General features: G+C 40.3%; 1 protein-coding gene across 1 annotated transcript in view; it reads right to left on the reverse strand.

Moving 5' to 3' along the window:
- Nucleotides 1-27,033, reverse strand: part of ADGRG4 (adhesion G protein-coupled receptor G4) — a gene marked incomplete at both ends in the record, with an annotated part of 142,562 nt that overhangs the window by 81,574 nt on the left and 33,955 nt on the right. The window contains 13 exon segments of the mRNA XM_081222984.1: nt 3,983-4,101; nt 5,840-5,972; nt 7,175-7,338; nt 8,866-8,909; nt 9,747-9,810; nt 11,761-11,950; nt 13,603-13,692; nt 14,044-14,265; nt 14,379-14,915; nt 14,918-16,933; nt 16,936-17,839; nt 17,841-18,986; nt 18,988-19,199. Coding sequence (XP_081079110.1) covers nt 3,983-4,101; nt 5,840-5,972; nt 7,175-7,338; nt 8,866-8,909; nt 9,747-9,810; nt 11,761-11,950; nt 13,603-13,692; nt 14,044-14,265; nt 14,379-14,915; nt 14,918-16,933; nt 16,936-17,839; nt 17,841-18,986; nt 18,988-19,199 — 5,841 coding nt within the window.

Raw genomic sequence — 27,033 nt, forward strand, 5'->3', positions numbered from 1 at the left:
TAAATCACAGTAAGATCCTTTTTGACCCACCTCCTAGAGAAATGGAAATAAAAACAACAATAAACAAATGGGACCTAATGAAACTTCAAAGCTTTTGCACAGCAAAGGAAACCATAAACAAGACCAAAAGACAACCCTCAGAATGGGAGAAAATATTTGCAAACAAAGCAACTGACAAAGGATTAATCTCCAAAATTTACAAGCAGTTCATGCAGCTCAATATCAAAAAAACAAACAACCCAATCCAAAATTGGGCAGAAGACCTAACTAGACATTTCTCCAAAGAAGATATACAGATTCCCAACAAACACATGAAAGAATGCTCAACATCATTAATCATTAGAGAAATGCAGATCAAAACTACAATGAGATATCATCTCACACCAGTCAGAATGGCCATCATCAAAAAATCTACAAACAATAAATGCTGAAGAGGGTGTGGAGAAAAGGGAGCCCTCTTGCACTGTTGGTGGGAATGTAAATTGATACAGCCACTATGGAGAACAGTATGGAGGTTCCTTTAAAAACTAAAAATAGAACTACCCTATGACCCAGCAATCCCACTACTGGGCATATACCCTGAGAAAACCATAATTCAAAAAGAGTCATGTACCACAATGTTCGTTGCAGCTCTATTTACAATAGCCAGGACACGTAAGCAACCTAAGTGTCCATTGACAGATGAATGGATAAAGAAGATGTGGCACATATATACAATGGAATATTACTCAGCCATAAAAAGAAACGAAACTGAGTTATTTGTAGTGAGGTGAATGGACCTAGCGTCTGTCATACAGAGTGAGGTAAGTCAGAAAGAGAAAAACAAATACCGTATGCTAACACATATATATGGAATCTAAAAAAAGTCATTAAGAACCTAGGGGTAAGATGGGAATAAAGACACAGACCTACTAGAGAATGGACTTGAGGATACGGGGAGGGGGAAGGGTAAGCTGGGACAAAGTGAGAGAGTGGCATGGGCATATAAACACTACCAAACGTAAAATAGATAGCTAGTGGGAAGCAGCCGCAAAGCACAGGGAAATCAGGTCGGTGCTTTGTGACCACCTAGAGGGGTGGGATAGGGAGGGTAGGAGGGAGGGAGATGCAAGAGGGAAGAGATATGGGGACATATGTATATGTATAACTGATTCACTTTGTTATGAAGCAGAAACTAATACACCATTGTAAAGCAATTATACTCCATAAGATGTTAAAAAAGAAAAAAAAGGCTAAGAACTTGAACAGACATTTCTCAGACAAAGACATACAAAAGGCCAATAGTATATGAAAAGATGCTCAACATCACTAATCATCAAGGAAATGCAAATCAAAACCACAAAGAGATATCATTTCGTAACTGTTAGGATGGCAATTATCAGAAATCAGTAGATAACAGGCATTGGCAAGGGTGTGGAGAAAATGGTGCCCTTGTACACTGTTGATGTGAATGTAAATTGGTGCAGCCACTGTGGAAAATAATCAAAAATTAAAAATAGAACTACCATACAACCCGGCAATGCCACTTGTGGGTATATATCCAAAGGAAATGAAATCATTTTCTCAAAGACATGTCTGTACTCCCGTGTTCATTGCAGCATTATTCACAATAGCCAACATATGGAAATAACCTAAGAGTCTGTAGAGAGATAATTGAATAAATACAATTTTATTATACATATATATGTATACATACATACATAATGGAATTTTATTCAGCCTTAAAAAAGAAGGAAATCCTGCCATTTGCAACAACATGGATGAAACTGGAGGGCATTATGCTAGGTGACATAAACCAGACTCAGAAAGATAAATACTTCATGATCTCACTTATATGTGGAATCCAGAATAGTTGAACTCACAGAAGCACAGAGTAAAATGATAGTTACCAGGGGTTAGATGAGAGGGAAATGGGAAGTTACTAATCAACAGGCATAAACTTTCAGTTAAGCAAGGTGAACAAGTTCTAGAGATCTGCTGTACAACATTGTACCTACAGTCAATAGAAATGTATTGTACACTTTAAAAATTGTCAAGAAGGTAGATCTCACAAAAAGTGTAGTTACTACAATAAAATAAAATTAAAGTAGGAAGAAAGTAGATTGGAGTTTTCCAGGGCTTGCGGGGAGGAGAGAATGGAGAGTGACTGTTAACATGTATGGGGTTTCTTTTAGGAGTAATTAAAATGTCCTAGAATTAGTGGTGATGGTTGCAAAATCTAGCAAATAGACTAAAAAACACTGAATTGTACACATTACATGGCTGAATTTTATGATGTCAGTACCTCCATAAAAATTTTTAACTACATTGAGATTAACTTATACTTATCAAATCAAGATCCTAAAATCTGATAGCATGCTGTGTTGATTTGAAGATGTTCTGAAACAGACACTTTCACACTTTGCAAGTGGGAGTATAAGTTGGTGCAATTATTACAGAGAGCATTTTGACACCATCAAAAGTATGATTTATTTGAAAAGACACATGCACCCCAATGTTCATAGCAGCACTATTTACAATAACCAAGACATGGAAGCAACCTAAAAGTCTATTGACAGATGAATGGATAAAGAAGATATGGTATATATATATATAATGGAATATTACTCAGCCATAAAAAAGAATGAAATATGCCATTTGCAGAAACATGGATGGACCTAGAGATTGTCATACTAAGTGAAGTAAGTCAGACAGAGAAAGACAAATACCATATGATATCACTAATATGTGGAATCTAAAATATGACACAAAAGAACTTACAAGACAGAAACAGACTCAGACATAGAAAACTAACTTATGGTTACCAAAGGGGAAGGGGGGAGGAGGGATAAGTTAGGAGTCTGGGATTAACAGATACAAACTACGGTATATAAAATATATAAACAAAAAGGTACCTCTGTATAGCACAGGGAACTCTACTCAATATCTTGTAATAACGTATAATGGAAAAGAATCTGAAAAAGAATATATATATTTACACATGTATAACTGAATCACTTTGCTGTACATTTGAAACTAACACATTGTAAATTAACTATACTTCAATTTTAAAAATACTAAAAGAAAAAAAGGAAAACCATTTAAAAAATTTAAAAATAAAATAAAAATAAAAAATACTAAAAGAAATAAGACAAATAAGAAAAAAAGAAATGATAATGTAAAGTCTAGCTTTATCAATTCAAAAAAAATTTGACATAGCAAATAAAAGACAATTTATCTTAAAAAAAAGTATGACTGACCCAGCAATTCTACTTTTAGGAATTTATGCTTCAAGCATACCATACTTGCACAAATTGACACATGCATGATATCCATTACAACAGTATTTTAAAAGTAAAGTGTAATTATCAAGTTAAATTACCATCCACAGGCAACAGGTTAAAGAAATCAATTGTAGCATATTCATGCAGTTAATACAACTCAGTGAAAAAAAGAATGCATATTATATTATCATATACTAGTATGGCAATTTCTGCAATATAATGTTAAGAGGAAAAAGCAAGGTGCAGAACAGCATGTATAGCACGCTCCACTTTGCACACAAAAAGGGAAGAAGAATACACACACACACACACACACACATTTCCTTATAGATGCATAGATATCTCCATGGATACTAACTGAATGGCTGGGGTTAGCAGTAGGAGGGAGAGGTTTCACTGTATACACTTTTTAATTTTTCCAATATTGAACTATATGAAGTATTATCTATTAAAACTTTAAAAAAATTAAAATAAAACAAAAATAATAACTAGCCAAAACTTATAAAATAAAAAACATTATAAAACAAAAAACACTGACAGTTCTGACTTCTCATGCTCCACTCCCACCTCCATCAATGTAACTACCTCATTTCTGAAATTGGATTGTTGTCAGGTAGATTTTCCTACGGGAAGTTTGCCTGTACTGTCTCTGGTCTCAGGTCAAGTAGACAAACTAACTGAGTTCCATTATTTCTCTAATGTGTACAGAACAGTCTTACCGTCACTTATTGTAATATTAGCAAGATCCACAGTCTTATTAGGAAGCGCTTGAAGCAATTTGCATTGTTTAAACTTTGGTTTTTCCCAGTGAGATTTGCCAGTGTTGATACTGATTGAGCTGAAAAAGAGAGGAGAGATGAACAAAAAGCTTCATGGTTGGAAGATGAGGCCAGAATACTTTGAAAGCGAATGGTGAAGGAACACGGTGTGTCCTTGGCATGCCTCCCCTTTGCCCACTCCCAGCCTCCTGGCTGAGATAGCAAAGGTGGTACAGTGTTTGTACAGTGAAGAAAACTTTGCTCCTGGGGAGCAAGTGAATCTAGGGTCCCCATGCAGGAGGTATAAACAGGCAAGAGAGGCTGAGACGGAGCAGGGCCACATCCATCGGACCGAGAGTCAAGGCAGAGATTTTTGCCCCTCTGGACATGACTCCTACCCTCACTTTTGCCTCTTACCCTCATTTTAAGAGGGCATTCCTGTTAGAATTGTGGTCTCTATTTCAGCATATTAATTTACTCAAGGCAGTTAGTATAGCACCCTCTGTGACTCACTGGCTTTCATCATCCACCCTCCACTATGCCCCATCCAATTCAAGCCAGTTCATTTCAAATCAGCTAACACATTTATTGGGAACCTTCTGTGTTCTAGGACTGGTAGTAGACAAACAGGGCAAGGTCTCGTCCCTTGAGGAGCTTGTAACTTGGTGCTTTGAGACTGTAAATGTAACTACATTTATTAGGCAAGATATGAGATGGAAAAAGTGTATAAACAAAACAGAATCTGTTGAACCATCAATCAAGGAGAACTTATTTGTAACTTTTGAGCTGAGCTGGGCGCTAAATGGACAGAGATGGAGAAAGTGTCCCCCACTCCTCCAACCAAGCAGAGCAAATAGTACAAGCAGAGAAAGAGATGCAAGTCCAGAATGACAATGGCCCTCGTTGGCTGGAGTGCATGTTAGGGAAAGGAGCCTGCAGGTCTTGAGTACTTTAGGGGTTTGGACTTAATTCTTGAGGCAATATGGAACTGGAGTGGGAGATTGGAACGATGACAGCCATCCTTTAGGAAAATCACGCTGGTGGAGTGTAGCTGGGGGGTAGTGGGCAGTTAGAAAGCAAGGAGACTACTCTAATCGTAGGCACCCAGGGAGTGGCAGTGGGGTAGGAGAAGAAAGGGTAGATGTGAGCTCTGATTATGACCACAAAAGCTGCATGACTTGCTAAGTGATTAGATGCAAGCAGGAAGAGGTAGGACCCAGTCCAAGATGTCACCCTCCAAAAGTGAATTTTTAAGCTTTTGTCAAAACCTGCTGCCCCTCTGGCCTGCACACTTAAGTTAACGGCATAAACCAGTAGCAGAGAGTAAGAAAAGAGGGGCTGATGATTTTAAAAAGGAAAATGTTAAAGTCAACAATAGAAGAGTGATTTAGTAAATTATTATGGCCCATCAACGAGGTAGCTTCTGAGGCAGGTTTTTGAAAAAGTCATTAAGAAGATGAATGTAAAGCATGGAAAATGTTTGATAAACCATTGAGTGAAAGGGTAAATGACATTAGTGCTATAAGGATGGTGAATACCACTACATAAAATTTAAAGGGCATACGGTGAAAGGCTAAATGGAAAAATACGACAACCTAAAAACAGCTGTGTTCAGGTCGTGGGATTATGGGTGCATTTTTCTCTTTTTGTTTGAAATTTTTTCTGGAATGTTATTATATGGCATGTGTATGCTTAAGTAGGTCCACAAGGTAAAAGAAAGAAAGGGAGGGAGCATGCTCAAATGACATGGAAACATGCTTCCAATTAAGCAGATCTTTATGTATCTGAACTCTCAATTAGAACTTGGCTGGTACATACCAGATTCTAGTAGCGTTTCCATCCTCATTTTTTATGCATCTAGTTTGGGCTGTCTCGGTAGGGTGGGTTAAGAGCCACTTATATGTCCCTTTGTATTTAGAGGCTGTTTCTTCAGCTTTGCACTTTCCGGGCTCTACAGAGAAAATGTATGCACATTTGAAAGGGCAAAAGGCACTTAAAAGTTTCATGAACATCCATTATTACCCAACATTATTACCCTGCACATAAACATCAGCTAATAAAAGGGGAAAGTTTTCTACCAGGCAATTTAAACCAGGCTGAAAATAACATTAAATTGAATCTTTTTTTTTTTTTCTTAAATAAGGCTCCCAGTACGATCTCACATTTGGTCCTTTGCATTAAAACTACCACTTGATGGGCCAGTTTTTCTGCTTTGGCTTTATTAAAATGGTACATCGGCATTGAAAAAAATGAAGCCACGCAAAGGGATGTAGAGTAAAAAATCAAATCAGTCCCCACCTGTCGATTGCCTTCCTTTTGACTGGCAGTTGTTAATGGTTTGAGGTGCAGTGACAGGAGGCTAAAGGCTGGCTTCTTTTTCTGGTGGCGCCTCCCTTCTTAATGGGCTCTGGGGTGGATTTTGTTTCAGTAAACGCAGTGTATTCGTCCTCGGCAGTACAGACCAGGGTACTCTGCTCTCTTGTTGATGCTGACGGCAAGGTTTTGCTGCCAAGTGTTGTCACATTAAGGGAGACATGTCCTGAGCTAAGTTTATGTGGTAAGGTCCCAGGGTTTTTTTTTTTTTTTGCAGGGGGAGGTAGTTGTTTGGTTTTGTTTTGGCCACGCCATGCGGCTTGCAGGATCTTAGTTCCCCAACCAGAGATCGAACCTGGGCCCACGTCAGTGAGAGCATGGAGTCCTAACCACTGGACCACCAGGGAATTCCCAAGGTCCCAGTTTTTACTTACCACCCACTAGGTTTATGATCCTGATTCCAGAAATCAGAGTGGCTGGAGAAGCGGGCCAGCCAGCCTTGCCCAACCATCCTAGTCTTCTCCCTGAGTGAGGATGTAAGACGCCTTCCTCTCCCTCTCTGGTGTATTTAAGCAAAAGAAACAGTTCTCCCACTCCATTGAGGAACTGGACGCTGCTAATATCCAGAGCGGATCGATGGTCTCTGGTAACCCCTCTGGCACTCGTTTTTTATAAGCTCTTCCGGGTAGAAAGGTTACCAGGGCAAGATGAGCACTGAGGATGTGGAAAGGAAATTGAAGACAGTTTCTCTCCCTCTCTGAAGGCAGAATCTCTTACTATGTATGCATGTGGAGCTTTACAAAGAGTGAATTTACATGGAAATACTCACCCCCAAATTACCTAGTTTTTTCACTGCAACGTGTTCAGACTTTACTAATAACGTCAACTGATCTTGTGTGAAGTTTCCATGAGTGAGGTTGCCATGTATTTTACTTTTGATCCTGCTAATCAATTTGGTGGGCACTAAAGAAGAGTTGGCCTTTATGATGACCTGACAAGCACAGCTAAAAAGCAGAGCAAAAAGAAAGATGTTGGAGTTATGGCCACAGAGTGAAACTTGGCCTGCGTTGGTGAAATTCTGTGCAGATGACTTAATTAGTAGTCCATAAATATCAAGCATTTTACAGCTATTAAGTGGCAAATCTTAAGAAATGATGGAAGACAGCATATTGAAGTCATCTGATAAATTTTCTCCTATCCAAAACAAACAACTCAAAACCCATTTTCAAAAGAACAGTCAGCAACATTTGCATTATGTTGAAATTGACTAGCCATGCGATTTCTAGGAGTTTGTGATAATTAACAGGGAAGATGGAGTACTCTTGATTTATTACTTCAGAGAAAACCTTTTACCCTTCTGGTCTCTAATTTACCCATCATTACCGCAATAATAAGGCAAATAGGCACATGCTCAATTAGTCTATAAAGCTGTGCTCTGCAGAAGGCCTATTTCTATAATAGAATAATAATGATGATGATGATAATAACAGTAGCCAACATTTGTAGAGTTCTTGTTCTGCATGTTTTAATTCATGTTATCTTCACAAGAACTTTATGAGGTAGTGCTATTATTATCCCCATTCTACAGATGAAGGAACTGAGCCTTAGCCAAGGTCACAAAGACCTAATATTTCATTTCGGGATGTTCTGTCTACTAAAAGATACGTTATGAAAGAATAGGTCTGTCCTTAACCTCGATCTCTGTAGCGAGGTCCTCAAACATTCTAAATTCCTCTACTCCTCCATTACTGAGCACATTTCAGATTCACAAACTTACCTATGCCTCTTCTCCATTTCCATCTGGAAGAACACATTTCCTATATTTCCTATCAGCTCCTGAAAGTCAGATGTGCCTGCGTTTACCTAAAATTTCTCTCTATGTCCAATCGAAGCCATGCCCCGCCCCCCGACTGATCCATATTTGGTGAAGTCCCTGTTCATGCTACCCATTCCGCTGGTAGACTATCTCTTCTCTCAGCTTTCATCTTCTCAGTCTGAAGAGGACTCTTCTTTTTTAAACCTCTCCCCTTGCTGCAAGAGTAGAGCAGACCCTCTACCCTTAGCACCCTGAACATTTTAATGACCTTTCCATTAGCCTCCTACGGCTATATGTCCTTCTTGGGCTGCATCGAGCAGATCAGTAATAGCCAGTGTTCCGGAAGGAGCCGGACCACGAGTCTGAACAGGACCGAGGCTGCTTTCCATGTTGTTTTTCAATTTCCCTGCTCAGTATTTCCTGGACTTTTTTGATAACAATAAATGCTTTATTGCCCTATCCCCAAATTATGACCACTTTGGACCCCATTTTCTCTTCGCTACAAAGAGGCAGCAGGCAGGCTGTTACGCTGTGCCGTGACCAACCAAAACAACTTATTTCGTGAAGGCAAGAGCCCATTTACAGCATCTGTAAAATAACCACCAGGTACTCTGATCTCCTTCTGACAACTCTGACCAACAGGCTACACATACAGAATTAAATGGAAGGAAAATCGGAACTAAATGTACCAGCTATGAATAAACTCAGCTCCTACCTGAATGGTACACGGGAAATTGTAGCCATTCCTTGCCCTTCTCTCTGTTTCAAATAACGCAAAAGAAAAGTACGTAGTCACTGAAATCTTTAAACAAACGTCACAATTGACTAGGGGGCTTATCGTTAACAACCACGATCATAATTATACTTTACATTTATGTAACCCATTGCCATCTAAAAATCACCTGCAAAAACATCAATGCGTTTAGTCCTGACACCAACACTGTAGGGTAGGTAATGCAGGGATGGTCACCCCATTTTCTAGTCTCACAGAACTTAAATGATCTGCCCAGTATCCCACAGCTGATGACTCACAGGATTTGGATCCAAACATGGCGATGATAATATTAAACACTACCAAGATTTCACTGTACTCTATGTCCTGTGCTAAGCACTGTATGTAAGTTATCCTGTTCCATCTTTCCAACAGCCCTGTGAGGAATGGTAATATTATTATCTCATTTTACAGATGAGGAAACTGATGCATAGGGAGTTTAATTAAGTTGCCCAAGGTCTCACAGTTAGGAAGTGGAAAAGCAGGGATTCTAACCTAGGCAGCCTGACTCTGGGGACCATATTATCACCAAAAGGTTTTTACACCTATTATTTGACAGGAATTTTAGTTATGTGATGTTATCTATACTGTATTCAATCTTTAAATTCTGACTCAGGTACTTACAGAAAGTATTTTAAATGATGGCAGATAATTTGGAATGCACTGTAGGCTTGACTGTATTTTGTATAGTCAAATATTTGTCTCAGATTTAAACACCTTCAACCCTGGGCGCATACTAATTCTTTCAGAATCTAACATTGTAAAGCTTTGAGGCACTGCAACAGATGAGGGAAGATAGTTTTGTCACACTCTGGATTTATTACGTGAATGCCTGTCTTGCAAACAATTGTGTCACTCTTGGAAAAAACAGGCTTTTTTGCCAGATGTCTACAACCAAGAAATTCCATTTATCATTTACAATCCCCAAATCATTCCATACTACTGTAGCCCCCAAAATGTGCCTCAAAAAACTACCACACAGACAGTTCAGAAAAGCAGAGGATGGTTTTCTTAGTGGCTTCTTGTGCAGATCCCAAAGAAAGTAATGTAATTTGACCCTCAGTTATCACAACTGAACTTTGCCTGATAATATACACTTGAATGGAAGAGCTATTTAGCTATATCTAATCAGGTATAGGATGGGTTACCAGTAGATCTGTTTTGAAAAATTACTTACAAACGTTCGGTCCATGGTTATTTCTTCCTCAGTAGTGTCTCTGTACCAAAATCATCAAAAAAATTATAGAAAAATGAAATATAGTGCCAAATACATGAGGGAACAAGTTCAGGAGAAAGACAACTCAGGCAGAACAGTAACATCCCCCAGCTTGGAATTCTCATAATACTAGGGCTCCAAGGAGACACTTTAAAAAAGCTGGGTCATTATTTGCATACCAAAATGGTGGTAAGACTTTGCTTCAGCAATCCCACTTCTAGAAATCTATACCAGCCGGGGTGTATAAAATATATATACTAAAGTGAAGTAACTGGAATGTCCATCACTAAGGTAATTGGATAAATACACCAAGGCGCACCCGTACAAAAGAATTCTATGCAGTCATCAAAATGAATAAGCTAGATCTGTATGTATCGGCCTGAAAGGATGTACATGAGGTATTCTAAAGCAAGAAAAGAAAGTTGTAGAACAGTATGTAGAGTGGGAGCCCATTCTCTTAGTAAACACATGGCAACAAATCTAGAGAAATATATAAAATAAGCTGTTAACCAGAGTAGGTTGGGAAAGGCAGGTTTCTGAAGATTTTTCCTATCCATGCTATATATTTCTATAAAGCTCTAAGATTTTACAATGACCACATATTACCTTGGTGATAAATAAAAATCATAGACACAGTTCTTTAAAAGAATGTTGTATACTCCAGACATTTCCAATTTTCTTTTTCTCTCTCTTTTTTTTTTTTTTGCGGTACGTGGGCCTCTCACTGTTGTGGCCTCTCCCGTTGCAGAGCACAGGCTCCGGACACGCAGGCTCAGCGGCCATGGTTCACGGGCCTAGCCACTCCGTGGCATGTGGGATCTTCCTGGACCGGGGCACAAACCCATGTCCCCTGCATTGGCAGGCGGACTCTCAACCACTGTGCCACCAGGGAAGCCCTCCAATTTTCTTTTAATAACCTATCGTGGATTTACTTCCATTACATTCTATGAACCTTCTTGAACCCATTTATGTTTGAACATGCAAAAGAAACCAAAATCCCAGGGTATGGAAGACAGGCAGTCACATTCAATGTTTTAAAAAATCAGCTTACCATGGTATACCAGAACCATGCTTATTTTTCAAAGGGATTCTTCTGGATGTTCCTTTGACAGGGGACTAGTATATGTGCAGGGCAGGAGCAGAGAAAATATTTCTCAGATGACCAGTTGCCTTGGTCATGGTCTTCTGGATACTACTCAGTGCCTGCCAACTTCACTGCAATCACCTCTCCAAATCTGTGCCCCAGGCAGGTCTTGAACTAACCAGCATTCCTCACTTTAAACATTTCAAGTTCCCTTGGAATTTCTAATTCCTGAAAGTGCATTATCCAAAAGTAAAAGGCCTTATACATCCTCATGCAATGGCCATCCCTAGCCTTTCATCCCTTTAAGACATGATTTTTTTTCCCTAAGTCACACAATCATAGCATACTAAAGCTAAAAGTGGTATTAGGGGTAACTGAGTCCAATTCTACTGTTTCCTCTATTTACTTTCTTCTGTTTTGTTCTCCCATTGGCTTTATACCCTACAGTAATAATACAAACTTCTTTCTCATTCCAAAGAGAACTTACACTCAGAAGGGAAGATGAAACTCAAAATGCAGCAGTCTCTAAATCTCAGACAAAAACAAAGGAAATCCCCTCGGGATAGAAACAGACCCACAGTAGATGACACTCACAGACCTGCTTTTAATTTGAACAGCCAGATTAGCAAGAACAAATTCACTGTCCTGAAATATAGAAGTCAACTGTAAAAGACAAAACATATCAGTTTGAGGATTCCTGCTGCTCTTTCTTAACCCAGTAAAGTTACCTGAGATGATGTGGTCATTAAGCTGCATTCATTATTTCAGTCGGTTCAACATCTCCATCTCTCCCCTCAGCTTTTCAATTTACATTTCACCTATTGTTATGGGATGAACTGTGTCCCCCCAAAATTCATGTTGAAGCTCTAACCCCCTAATGTGACTGTATTTGGAAATAGGGCCTTTAAGGAGGTAATTAAGGCTAAATGAGGTCATAAGGGTGGAGCCCTAATCTGATAGGACTGGTGTCCTTATAAGAAGAGGAAGAGACACCAGAGATCTCTCTTTCTCTGCGTGCACACACACAGAAAATGCCATGTGGGAGGACACAGTGAGAAGGTGGCCATCTACAAGCCAAGGAGACACGCCTCACCAGAAACCAACCCTGCCAGCACCATGATCTTGGACCTCCAAGCTCCAGAAATGTAAGAAAATAAATGTCTGTAAAATAATATATGCATAACTGAACCACTTTGCTATACACCCGAAGCTGACCCAGTGTCGTAAGTCAACTACACCTCAATTAAAAAGAAAAAGAAAAAATAGTCTGTCATTTAAACCACCTAGTGCATCATATTTTGTTATGGCAGCCCTGGTGGATGAATACACCCACCCATTTTCAAGCACTTATAATCATGTCACATATACTTGAAAATAAATGCTGATGGGGAGAGAGGGGAAACAGACATCATCGTTTACTGTTGGTGGGAGGTCACTTAGTGATAGCTATTAAAATGTGAAATATTCATGTCCTTTGATCCAGCTATTCCAGTTCTAGGAATTTATCCTACAGAAATACTCAAGTGCCCCCCAAATGTATTGCAAGGGCATCATTGTCAGCATTGTTTCCAAATAGAGAAAAAAATAGAAACAACCTAAATGTCCACCAAAAGATGCCTGGATTAAAAAGAAATACTACAATACAACCATCCAGTGAAATCATGTTAAAGTATATGAAGTAGATCTATATTTACCAGCACGAATGTGCTCAAAGATACAGGGTTAAGTGAAAAGAAAGCAAGTTGCAGAATAGTGTAATTACTGATTCTAATTACTTTTGTAAAAGGACACACATGTATCACTGTTATTATATGTATAGAAAAAATATGAAAGAATATACTTTAAACTGGTAAGAGGAGTTAATACAGAAAGCGATATTAGGGAGGATATTTACTTTCTGGGTTTCAGATTTTAGTCTCTGAATTTTTTACGTATTACTCTTATTATCAGAAAAATGTAAGGATAACTGAAACATCTCTTATGTAAAAGAGAGGAGAAATGAAAATGCAGAAAACAAAAATATTTTAAGTATAATGGCATATGCTATGTTATCACGGCTCTCCTAGGCTCCCCAAATAGGGAAATTTGGCAAAGACCCAGAATTCATGTCAGTGGAGGGAAATGTACAGTTCTAAACCAATTAAAATAATAACATCCCATAAAAGCTTTTAGCATTTGCACTATGAAAGAGAGACCTCATACATCCTCATGGTGTTGATTACAGAGTGGATAAATTTGCAGCAAAAAAAATCAAAACCAATTTGCTGTGAAATGTATTACAGGTAGAAAAAAAGTGTAGCCTAGTTTTAACCTACTCAGTCATATATTTTTTTCATGTACTTTTTATGTAGCATAAATATTCAAAAGATTATTTACCAACTTTTTGCAAATTCTTTTACAACCCTGGTAATAGGGATCCTTAGCTCTTCATCAAAGACAGAGAAGCTCATTTCAATATTGTAGAAGGAAACTGTAATTAAAAATAAGGAGATTAGGGCTTCCCTGGTGGCGCAGTGGTTGAGAGTCCGCCTGCTGATGCAGGGGACATGGGTTCGTGCCCCGGTCCGGGAGGATCCCACATGCCGCGGAGCGGCTGGGCCGATGAGCCATGGCCGCTGAGCCTGCGCGTCTGGAACCTGTGCTCCGCAACGGGAGAGGCCACAACAGTGAGAGGCCCGTGTACCGCAAAAATAAATTAAAAAAGTAAGAAATAGCTGTACCCTTCTTTTTACCTTTCTGCCTTCAGAGAACTGGCTCCCTTGGAGAACACACATCCCATCGTGCATGCATTCTGTTATGCTACATATATTGTGGAACATACCTTTGGACTTAATGGCAATACGTGAAGTCAAAGTTTCCATAGATAAAAAGGAAGGTGTGGAGTCTGGCCAGGTTGTCTCAAAAGAGGAAGACGGTAGTGAAGACACAGTTGCTGTAGGAGGATGTGTTACTCCAGTGGGTATGAGTGGAAATGGGGCTCCAGTAGCAGTGGATGTAGTGGTGGCTATATTTAGAACGGAGTCCTGTGTGGGCTTAGGAAGAACTAATGTCAGGGATGCTGATGCAGCTGGGATTCTGCTTCATGCAGATGTTGTTGTAGGGCTAGATAGAAGCATGGCACCAATAGACCGGGTGTGGTCAATTCAACCATTCAACCATTATTAACCATTTGGGATGTAGGAGGAAAAGAAGTCTTTGGAGTAGAGAACTCGGCTTCAGTACTTTGAGGTGAAAAAAGAAATGGTGTCAAAGAGGGTGGAGCTGTACTGGATGGAATCCAGGGAGGGTATGAAACAGATGCATTCACAGACGTGGCACCTTTTGTCATGGCTGTTGAAGTATTATCTGACAAGGAAGTCATCTTTTCTGTATTTGAAGAATGGTAAGTGGTGGCTTTTACACTTTTTGTGGGTCCAGGAGTGCTCTTAAAGCCAGTCAAAGAGGGGGAAACCTGAATATTCAAGGAAGTGTGGGGATTTTCTGAGGGAGTAGATGAAAGCACACTTTCAGGGTTGGCAATTCTGGAATAAGTATTTGTGAGAACTGTTAGTTTACCACTGCTTACAGTAGATAGAGAGCTATTAGTAATCCCAGAGAATATGCCCAGAGTGGTGGCCTCATATCCTTGTGATGGCTGTCGGGTTGTTGATAGAAATGGTGAAAATATGGTCTTTGGAATGGAAGAAATAGCTTCATGTTCTTAGAACTGAGTAGAGGAGAGGCAGGGGTGCTTACGAGTGCAGTCACTATCCCAGCCATTGTAGTGGTTGGAATAGGTTTCACAGAAGGAACATTTGGCTCTGTTGGGAAAGAAGAGGATGTAGGTGTGATCCTGGAGGACACCTCGGTTATTTCTGAAGTAGTGAAAGCACAGGAAGCCACGGTGCTTTTTGAAGTAGACCCAGCATATGTCACAGGTGTGACATCCAATGTCGATGTTTGCATGGTCATAGAAGGCCTGGGGGTAATTGAAGACAATAAAGTATAGAATGATCCACCTGTTGTGGAAGCATCAGAAGAAACAGCAGAAGGTGGAAGCGCAGAGTCATTAGCTGACATTGAGGACATCTCAGCCACAGGCCCAGAAGTGGCTACAGAAGGACTTTTCAAACAATCTGCGAGTGCTGTTTTAGAAGATTCAGTCATTAGTACCGTGGGAGTGTCAGAAACACTTTTGGAGGTGAAGGCAGTGACACTAACTGGCTGTGGGGACCTCTGGTAGATGGGAATGGACGTTGCCATAGCGGTTTTCCCAAGAAGTGCTGTAGGTACATTTGGAGCAGAGAGGGCTGTAGTGATCCTGTCAGGAGACATAGTTGTAAAATTGGCATTAGATAGTCGAGGTGTGGAAAGAGACAGAGTCTCAGGGGAGGTCTGTGTGCTTTCAAAAATAGGAGAGGCAACTGAAGACACCTCAGGTTGAGTGCTAGATGAAAGCAAGTGTGAAGGAGTTGTGTTATTGTTTACAGGATTTGATATCCTGGTTGTCCCAGAAGTTATGGTATCTGCAGATGAAGTATCCTGGCGGTGTGAGAACGGGTGAGTCACAGAGGTAGTGCTTAGCATCTTTTGCTCAGTCCTGGGAGTATATACTGAGAGGGCACTCATGCTCTCTTTTTCAGGAGACAAAAGTGTGGTCATTGTCAGAGCTTGTGAAGGGAGAGCTGTTTTGCCAAGACTGGTAGGCATTTCTGAAAGGTGGACATCTGCTGTTGGTGGAGTGTGCGTGCTCCCAGAAGTGGGAGATGAAGTTGGACTCTCATTAGGTGGAGTCACAAACGGAGTCTCTGAAAGTGAATGTGTTTGGTGACTGGAAATTTCTGTGGCCTCAGCAAATCCTGGGTCTGTCATTTCCGAGGATGAAGTACTGTGGGAGTCTGAAATAAAAGGATTCTTTGATGAGGACATTTCTGTCACCTTCAGAGTTCTAGGGGTCTTTCCCAGGGAGGTGGTCATCTGCGCCTTGTCAGAAGATAAGGTAGAAATGTCAGTCACTAATAAGGTGGGGACCAGTGTGTTTACAAGATGTGTGGAAGATTGAGAAACGTGACCATAGAGTGAAGTAATCAGCTTGTTGGCAGAGGTGTGTGAGGGCATGGTGTCATCAACAACGGAAGTGTCTGTGGGGCCGGTAGCCAAGCTACCAACATGTCCACTACCACTGAAAGTGTATGGAAAGCTGAGAGCAGGGGTAGAAGTCTCCTGCACTTGAGCTATGGGTTGGGTTGCTAATGGTGTAGACGTAGTTGAGGTTACATGAGTGGAGGACACAACAGGAGCGTTGTCAGGGAGAGCTTTAGAGCTGCCAAGAGTGGGTGTGGAAGGGGTTACTGTGTCAACTGAGGGGGACAGAATGGTGGTCTCAGCCTTAGTTGCCACAGGAGTGGGAGGCCTCAGCGAGGAGACTAGAGTTTCTGTCAGAGAGGGAACCACCGTGGGTGTCATCCTGACAGAGATCCCTGTGGCCTCGGAAGTGGTGTGGATGGAGTCTCTGTGGGAAGGCACGGTACCGCTGGTTGTGGAAGTGCTCTGATCCAATGGCAGCATCGATGCTGTGGTCACTGCAGCTGATGACAGAGTTGAGATATCTGAGGGCAGAGATGTGGAGGAATCCCTGGCCAGTGTAGAAGGCCCAGGCGTGGTAACCTTAGTCTCCTCAGACAGCATCATAGAGGTGACAGCAGAGACATTAACTGGCAGTGAGAACACAGGGTAATAGGCACAGGGGTTGCTGAGGAATGCGTGGCCATAGGCTGTGGAAACAAGGCACCAGCAGTCAAGGACATAGCTGTCCTGTCTGTAGGGATAGTGGCAAAACTCGTCCTCGGTATCCTTGTGGTGGAAGCACCCAGGGGTTCAGAAAATGTCTGTGTGCTCCCAGAAGTGGGAGGTGGAGCTGGATGCCCCTCAGGTAGAGTCTCTGAAGTCCAATGTGCTGTGTAGATGTGGGTGGAATTAAAGATTTCTGTAGTTCCATTAGGTGAATTCTTAGGTGTGGTTTTCACCAGTTTCGTAGAAAGCCAACTTTCTCTCGCTTCAGTAGTTGCAGTTGTATTATCCAATCGGGTAGTCAGCTTCTCTATACCAGGAAGGGGGGAAACAGATTCATCTGTTGCTTCCAGTATCGTTGCAAATGGAGAAACCTCGGTTGTCACTGCTACAGTCGATTTTCCCTTAAGAAAATGGGAAGTGGTTTCTTTCCTTGTCACAGCAGTTCTGAATCTTTGTGTCGTTGCAGACTCTGCAACAGGGGCTCTTGTCTCTCCAGATGCAATTGTACCATTTGTCTCTGTTTGCGTGTTCTCAGGAGCACTCTCCTCAGTAGAAAAATTTGGTTCAACATAAGCAAGGGTAGATATTCTATCTACTGGTGGAAAAACTGTCTCCCTTGGTGTTGAAAGAAGTTCATTTCCAGCTACTGTGGACATAGATGTGGGTTTTAGTAGTAAGCTGCTAAGTTTACACTCAGGCAATTTGGTTACAGATGTGGCTCCAGAAACTGTGGAGAAATTAGCAAGCCACGGAGATGTCAATTTGGATAGAACTGCTGTATATCTGTCGGTAGTAACATCAGCGGTGGTAGTGGCCTCACTCTGTGGATGCTTCTGGTTGGATGATAATATTAGCAGTTGTGGATGAATGTTCTGTATTAGAAGTATTCCCATGGAATGCTGATGTCAACAGGGTCTGTTCTGGCCTGGAAGTCCAAATGATCTCATTGGTGGAGGATAGATGGTTACCTTCATCAGTTACTGATGTGGGACCAGACTCAGACACCTTGGATGTGGAAGCTGATCTAGTGGAAATCAGAGGAAGCATGTTTTCACCACCGGAGGGTGTATTCTGGGTATATACTGGCCCAATGATTGTGGGGTAAAGCATAGTTTCAGCCACTGTAGGTGCAAATGTTATCCCAGTAGTCAAGGCTGCATGTGTAGTCTCAGCATCAATAACTGTCTGTACACTCTGAGCTCTGGTGAATGGAGAGGATGTCCTAAAAGAAAGGGCCACGGAAGAGGCCTCTTTTGGCATGGAGGTAGATATTGTGCCCTCCACTCTGGGTGAAGAGACATCCTGGAAATTTGTAAATGCCGGCTCTGTTTCAACTGTTCTTAGCGCAGGTGTCATTTCAATAGACCTAGTTGAATAAACTATAAAGGGTATTTCCATATCAGTTGTTGCCAATGTGGATGCCGTCTGATTTCTAGGAAATACAGAATCCACTGGAACAGCTGTGGAGAGGAGCACAGACTCAGGTGGCAGTGCTGATGCAGTCCCAATGTGAGTAGTTGTAGCTGAAGTCTGGTCCACCGTGGACTGAGGTACACTTCCAGCAGCTGTAGATGCAAGAAACTCCTGGCTAGCTGTGGAGATAGGGAGTGCCCCCATACCTGTGGATTTGTGTTTGGGCCAAGATGTTGTAGACACGGACGTTGAGTCAATAGATGAGAATAAATATGTTGTCCTCATAACAGCCAACTGAGATCCAGTCACTGAAGTTTTGGATGCAATTGAACTCTTGGTAAATCCAGATGTGTACAGAAAATTAGTAGCTACCCTTGGATGAAAGGTCTCAGTGGCAATGGATTCAGCCATTTTTGTTGTCCTTGTGCTCTCTGAAGATGGGGATTTACTTATTTTCATGGAATTGGTAGTAGGGCCTATGGAGGTACTCTTGGTAGACAGAGCAATGGCTGCTGAAGTAGACAAAATGTCTGCTGCGAGTGTAGCTGTCTCAGCTATGGATGTCTTTAAAAAAATTTGGTGCAGTCATTGTTTCCAGAGGTGGAGATGTTGTATTGAAATACAATCTGGTTGTATAATCAGTTGCAAATACAAGCATGCTTTTAGACACCACCGTAGAAGAATATACCATCTTTTGCAGTTTTAGCCCAGTAACTTGGAATGGTGTTGTCAAATCTATTTGTTGTGAAAGAGTTGTAGTTGTTTCCTGAATTGCTATATTTTCAGAAACAACTGAAAAATTACAAAGCATGTGTTACTTTGGATTCAACTTTAGAAGTCAGAGACAATTCTTTAAGAAACAGCTCTATAATGGTTTTTCATATTTTTAAGAGGAGATAAGTATCAGATATAAATCAAATCATGTGATTACAGCTGACCCTTGAATTACAGGGTTTGAACTGTGTGGGTCCACTTATACACAAGCTTTTTTTCAATAGCAAATACTACAGTACTACACAATCCACGGTTGGCTGAATCCTCAGATGTGGAAGAGCGGATATGGAGAATCCACAGATACAGAGGGCCAACTATAAGTTGTAATGGGGGGATTTCGCTGGTGGTCCAGTTGTTAAGACTCTGCGCTTCCACAGGACGTGCGGGGTTCGAATTAAGATCCCACATGCCACGTGGCGCAGCCAAAAAAAAAATTTGTAACGTGATTTTCCCTGCTCTGGAGGGTTGACATTCCTAACCTCCACATTGTTCAAGGGCCAACTGTTCTTGATTTTTCTTTCTTCCTTCCTTTCTTTCCTTCTTTCTTTTTTTTTTTTTTTTTTTTTTTTTTCCAGAACGCGGGCCTCTCACTGCTGTGGCCTCTCCCATGTGGAGCACAGGCTCCAGACACGCAGGCTCAGCGGCCATGGCTCATGGGCCTAGCCGCTCTGTGGCATGTGGGATCTTCCCGGACTGGGGCACGAACCCTTGTCCCCTGCATCGGCAGGCAGACTCTCAACCACTGCGCCACCAGGGAAGCCCCTTTCTTTTTTTTTACTTGGTTTTTCTTAAGATGATTTTCTACTTTCCAAAATCTATATATGGTTCTCATAATGCCCTGGTTAAGTAACAGGATATCCATCCAATCGTGTCTCCATAAAAAAATATAGGCACTCCTAAAAGAGGGGTGCATAGTAGAGTAGTACACTGAGTAAGAGGATTAACTTTGGGAAATGAGCCAATTTCTTGAAAGACAAGTGGTCAAACTCACTTAAGAAGAAATAGATGACTTGAATCATCCTATATCTATTACAGAAATTGGATTGTGTGGTTAAAGTCTTCCAAATAAAGGAGGACCAGCTTTGGATTCAAATAGATGTATTCTTACATCCTGGCTCCCTTATTTATTCATTATGTAATCTTGGACTAGTTAGTTAACCTCTCTGTGCTTCAATTTCCTCCTCTGTAATGTGAGATAATAACACTGACCTTAAAAAATTGTTTCGAGAATTGAGTTAATGCATGTAAAATACTTAGCATCGCACCTGGCATATAGGAAGCGCTCAAAAAATGATTAACTGTTGTCAAATGCCTATTATTCATCTCCGTACTATAAACTGAAAATGTTTTGACCTGGGACCCCAAGATTAAAATTTCTTTAACGTATGCCATTTATGTATATATATTTACCAATAATGTATACATATGTAGAATAAATTTACATTATGTACATTATAAACATACTCAAAATATGCCAAAAGAATATGATAAAAATAAATATAAACAGAAGTTTCACAATATTTTCTTCCTGCATTCTAATGTAATGATGGGCACAGTCACACAGGAGGATGAATTAGTATTTCTATAAATTCATGATCACCAACCTCAAATAAGCTATTCACACTGCCCATCCAGCCTACCACTTTTCTCTGGTCAATTTATGCTCCTACTCTCTGCAATAACTACTGAAAACCTTCCCCATTCTCAAACTTTACCCTCACTGTTTATCAAGTAACCTTTTCCTCTTATTTCATAGGAAAAAATAATGGAAGTCATCAGGTAGAAACTTAGCTGTGCTACCGTCTCAGAAAGCTGACACCAACAGTCATCCCTCTTTTCCCTAAGGAGCCTTCCCCTACTGATTTAAAACATGTTCCAGCCTGTTGCAATAAAACAGAAAAAACCCCGGGCTTCTCTGGTGGCACAGTGGTTAAGAATCCGCCTGCCAATGCAGGGGACACGGGTTCAAGCCCTGGCCCGGGAAGATCCCACATGCCGTGGAGCAACTAAGCCCGTGTGCCACAACTACTGAGCCCATGTGCCACAACTACTGAAGCCCATGTGCCTAGAGCCCGTGCTCTGCAACAAGAGAAGCCACCGCAGTGAGAAGCCTGCACACCACAATGAAGAGTAGCCCCCGCTCGCTGCAAATAGAGAAAGCCACGCACAGCAACAAAGAACCAAAGCAGCCAAAAATAAATAAATAAAATAAATACATTTATTTTAAAAAATAAATAACTAAGACAAAATAAAATAAAAACCCCACATCCTTCTGCAGGTACTGCCCTGTCACTCTCCTCCCCATCACACCCAAACTTCTTTAAAGAAAATTGATCTCTACTGGCTGTCTTCATGCTCCCCTGACCCATTCTTTAGCCCACAGTAATCTGGCTTCTGCCATCATCATTCAACTGAACAGCACTCACTAAGGCCACCAATGGCCTCCATGTAGACAAATACAATGGGTACTTTTTCAGTCCTCATCTCACTTGACCTTTCAACAGCTTTTGATAATGTTGACCACTCCCTCCTTCTTAAGATATTCTTTGAGTTGACTTCTATGACATAATGCAGTCTTGGTTTTTCTCCTACTTCTCTGGCCACTCCTTCTGGCTATCACCTTTGCAGACACATCCTATTTCACCTGGCCATTAAATATCAGGGTTCCCCAAGGCTTGGTCCCAGCACCTCTTTTCTTCTCACTCTATAGTTTCTTTTTTTTAATTAATTAATTAATTAATTAATTAATTAATTATTTTGGCTGCACCAGGTCTTAGTTGACACATGCAGGCTCCTTAGTTGTGGCATGCGAACTTAGTTGCAGCATGCATGTGGGATCTAGTTCCCTAACCAGGGATCAAACCTGGGCCCCCTGCATTGGGAGCGAAGAGTCTTACCCACTGCACCACCAGGGAAGTTCCTCTATAGTTTCTTCACATCTAGGATTCCAACTTACACATATTCACAGATGAATCTCAGTTATATCTCTAGATCATATCTCTATTCTGAGCTCCACATTTACATAACTAATTGCTCACTTGACATCATCTCTTGGATATCTCATTAACACCTCAAGTCAATACGCCCCAACTTGAACTCTCTCCAAACTGGGTTCTCTTTCAATATTCCCGCAGTGAATCATACATTTAATTGTGTAAGCCAAAACCCTCTCCCTCCATCTCCTTCATTTCCTCTCACCTGCTATAGCCAATCCATAATCTTGTCCTATGGATCTTACCTGCTAAATAGCTCTTTACTCCACCTGTTTATCCCCACCGTTATCACTTACCACTCTGACCAAGCCACCATCAATCTCTCACCTGGACTACTACAGTAGCTTCCCAACTAGATTCTGCCTCTACTCTTGGGGCCCCTCCAATCTGTTCCATAATGCAATCAGAATGATCTTTTTGACATGCAAATTTGATCACGTGTCTCTCACACATACACACACACCTTTACATACTCAGCTCCCGTTAGTGGCCTTGTATTACTCATAGGATTAAAAAGATTTTTCTTAATAGAGCCTAAAAAAACTATGCATGGTTTGGTCTCTACCTGCCTCTCCAGCCTCAGTTTGTACTAAGTTTCTCCCTTGTTTTCTGGGCTTCAGCCCGGCAGCCTCATTTTAGTCCTGCAATACTTGGCATTATTTTCCCACCACAAGACTACTGCATGTCCTGTTGCCTCTAAGAATGATCTTCCCAGCCTTCTTCATCTGATTAACTTCTATTCTTCCTCCAGATCTCGCTCACACATCACTTTTTCAGGGAAGACTGCCTTCCTTTGCCTCCATAACTAGGTCAAACCAATCTATTCTAGGCTCTTATACATACCTCTTATGACAACCCTCATACCTCTTCTTCATAGTACTTGTCACAGATGCAGTTTTTCATGTGTGTGTGCTTATTAATATCTGTCTTCCTCACTACACTTTATGGGTAGAGCCTTCATCTTTCTTTGCTCACTCACCATTATATCCCCAGTGCCTGGTACAGGGCCTGGCATGTGGTAGATGTCCAATAAATATTTGCAGGCTAACAGAACAAGTGGAAATGATGAAGGCTTGGAATGAGATGAGAGTAGTGTGGGGAACCCTAATCCTACAGCTATTGGAAAGGAAGAATTGACATGACAGTTTATGTTAGCGAAGAGGTTTAAGAGATGAAGACAGAGAAATGTCAGAGAACTTGACTTTTGCTTTTGGGCTACTTGGAGAACAGTGGTGATATACATAGAAATAGGAAAATTGGGAGGGCAGCCTCACTTGGAAGAAAAACACCCACTTCAGGCTCAGATAAGTGGAATTTGGAATGATGGTGGAACATCCAAGTGAAAATGGTGCATAGTAAAATTCAACACTGAGTCATAATTTTTTACCAGTTCAAATCACCCAAAATGAAATCATGCATATTTACCACTGGGAAATTAGCATTTTGAATTTATCTATCTGGGAAGCATAATACCTATGATGTAGGAATAATTATGGTGGTAGACAATCTAGTAACTTATTTCACTGTCTCGAGCATTAAAATTACTTTTAATTTGCATATATAGAAATTATGAGATGTGTGTGGGATATTCTTTGGGATTTTGTGGTCATTAGCAAGTAGAATGAGTGACAATCAGAAACCTGCAACTAACTGTATAGATGAGTAGACAAAAGTTCACACATTTATAAAAAGAGAACTCAAAGTGATATAAGAAGTACTTTTTTACTTAATTTTACAGCATTGTTTCAATTATCAGAGCTTCACATCCTATTAGGCAGTATCAAGAAACCGGTACATTTCAGCAGCACAATATTTATTTTAAGCTTCTGCCTTCAAATTTTTCCATAACTGCAAGTAAAAGGAGAATTGTCAGGATCTTGGCTCCCATTTTTGCAGATGGCTTTACCACAGCCAACTGGCTTAGCAAACCTGTTACAGTGTCACTTATATCACATTTGAGGAGTGTAGCATCCCAGGGCCTGAATCGCTCCCTATGAATGCACTAATTGTTGAGAGAAAATTTCACAATTCCCATTCTTTACAAATGATTAATGATTGAGCTGTGTTAACTTTTTAGGAAGACAATAAAACACTACATAGCACAAAAGCCTAAGTTATCTTCTTTGATGCAGCATTCAAATAGCACTGTTAGAGAAATCCATAACAAGTAAACCCTTTTAGAACACAGAAGATGGGAGTTAGGCATGATATTTTTATCTGGAGAGGGCTGAGCTATAGATGTTAATTGTTATTGACACTTCCTGTAAGCATCTCAGAAAGAAGCATAAGATTGAGAAAAAGAAAAACAGATGAGTTGAACAAAATTGCCAAACAGGTGGCATTTTAAGTACCAGATATCTCCTAGGAATTAATGCAACTTTCATTTTAACTTAAAACCTGGATTTGTATATTTCAGAAAACCTCCCATTGAATCTTTCAGATGAAAGTGGTTTTTTTCCAGAGACATTACTGTCTCAAGTTTTTTCCTCTAAAGTCTTTATTAATAAAAACTCAAATCTTCCTTAATTAAATCACAGAATTTTAGCACTGTGTTGGAGATTGTATTCAATCCCCTCATTTAGAGATTAGGCCCAGAGAGGTTCAGTGTTGAGAAGATGAGATTTCCACCGGTGAAATATGTAGAGAAGAAATAAGACAGTGTGTGCTAGTGCTTCAATTATCCAGTACCCATAAGTGCATGCCCTCAACTTACACAGAATCATCACAAACCCCAGAGAAAGAAGAGACTCTACCTAAAAGAATCAAGAATTAGCAAATTTAGATAATAAAAGCCAAGTTCTGCAAATGCTGAGCTGCTCAATAGAAAGCAATCACCCAAAATAGTCAGACACAAACTTTAGAAGAGAGAATCACAGTGCTAAGCCAAAACATGAAGGCACCCTTGCAAGCCTAGGCATTGAAACCAAATGGGGATCCCAATTACAGCCATGCCCTGAAACAATATTCCTTAAATAATCACTCATATCCCAAATAGAGGTAATCCAATCAAACGTCAGTAGCCTTTTAACCAGGATCCATAGGGATTAAAGATCCATGGAAGCAACCTAAGTGTCAATCGACAGATGAATGGATAAAGAAGATGTGGCACATATATACAATGGAATATTACTCAGCCATAAAAAGAAACGAAATTGAATTATTTGTAGTGAGGTGGATGGACCTAGAGACTGTCATACAGAGTGAAGTAAGTCAGAAAGAGAAAACCAAATACCGTATGCTAACACATATATCTAAGAAGAATCTAAGAAGAAAAAAAAAAGGTCATGAAGAACCTACGGGTAAGATGGGAATAAAGACACAGACCTACTAGAGAATGGACTTGAGGATATGGGGAGGGGGAAGGGTAAGCTGGGACAAAGTGAGAGAGTGGCATGGACATATATACACTACCAAACGTAAAATAGATAGCTAGTGGGAAGCAGCCGCATAGCACAGGGAGATCAGCTTGGTGCTTTGTGACCCCCTAGAGGGGTGGGATAGGGAGGGTGGGAGGGAGGGAGATGCAAGAGGGAAGAGATATGGGAACACATATATATGTATAACTGATTCACTTTGTTATGAAGCAGAAACTAACACATCATTGTAAAGCAATTATACTCCAATAAAGATGTTTAAAAAGAAAAGGCATTGCAGATTATGTGATTGTCCATGTAGAAAACTTTAAGGAACCTAAAAAAACCCAAAACACAAAAAACCTCCTGGGACTTAAAAGTGAGTTCAGTAAGGCTAGAGGATACAAATAACACCAAGCAAAGAGTTCTTAGACATGACACCAAAAGCATGATCCACAAGAAGAAAAATCAATAAATTGTACTTCACCAAAACTAAAAGCTTTTGCTCGGTGAAAGCCCATGTGAAAAGGATAAAAGTGTAATCTACAGATTAGGAGAAAATATTTGCAAAGCATATATCCAACAAAGGACTAGAATATATAAAGAACTCTCAAGACTCCACATTAAAAATAAAAAAAACCCAATGAAAAAATGTGCAAAGAATTAGGAGTCTGGGATTAACATATACACACTACTATATATAAAACAGGTAAACAACAAAGACCTACTGTATAGCACAGGGAACTATACTCAATATCTTGTAATAACCTATAATAGAAAAAAATCTGAAAAAGAATATATACATGTATAACTGAATCACTTTGCTGTACACTTGAAACTAACAAAACATAGTAAATTAACTATACTTCAATAAAAAAGAGAGAAAAATCGGTAAAAGACGTGAATAGTTCACTGAAGAGGTTATACAGATGGCAAATAATCACAGGAAAAGATATTCAACATCATTAGGCATCAGGGAAATGCAAATTAAAACCACAATGAAAATCACTACACACTTACCAGGATGGGTAAAATTGAAAAATAGTGACAACACCCAATGCTGGCAAGGATGCAGAGAAACTGGACCACTCATACTTTGCTGGTGGAACAAAATATGACACAACCACTTTGGAAAACAATATGACAGTTTTATGTAAAACTAAATGTGTAACTACCATAATGCCCAGCCATTACACTTTTGGGCATTTATCCCAGAGAAATGAAAACTTATTCTCACACAGAAACCTGTACACAAATGTTCATAGCAGCCTTTTTTTTTTGTAATAGGCAAAAATTAGAGTCAACCCAGATGCCTTTTAAGAGGCAAACGGCTAGACAAACAGTGATATATCCATGCCATAGAATCCTATCCTGCAAAGGAAAGAAACAAACTATGGATACATACAACAACCTGGATGACTCTCCAGAGAATGATGCTAAGTGGGGAAAACAAGCCAATCCTTAAAGGTTACATATTTCATGACTCCATTTATTAACATTTTTGAA

Source organism: Mesoplodon bidens (genome assembly GCF_964165515.1).
Source record: "Mesoplodon bidens genome assembly, chromosome: X".
In the NCBI taxonomy this organism is placed as follows: domain Eukaryota; kingdom Metazoa; phylum Chordata; class Mammalia; order Artiodactyla; family Ziphiidae; genus Mesoplodon; species Mesoplodon bidens.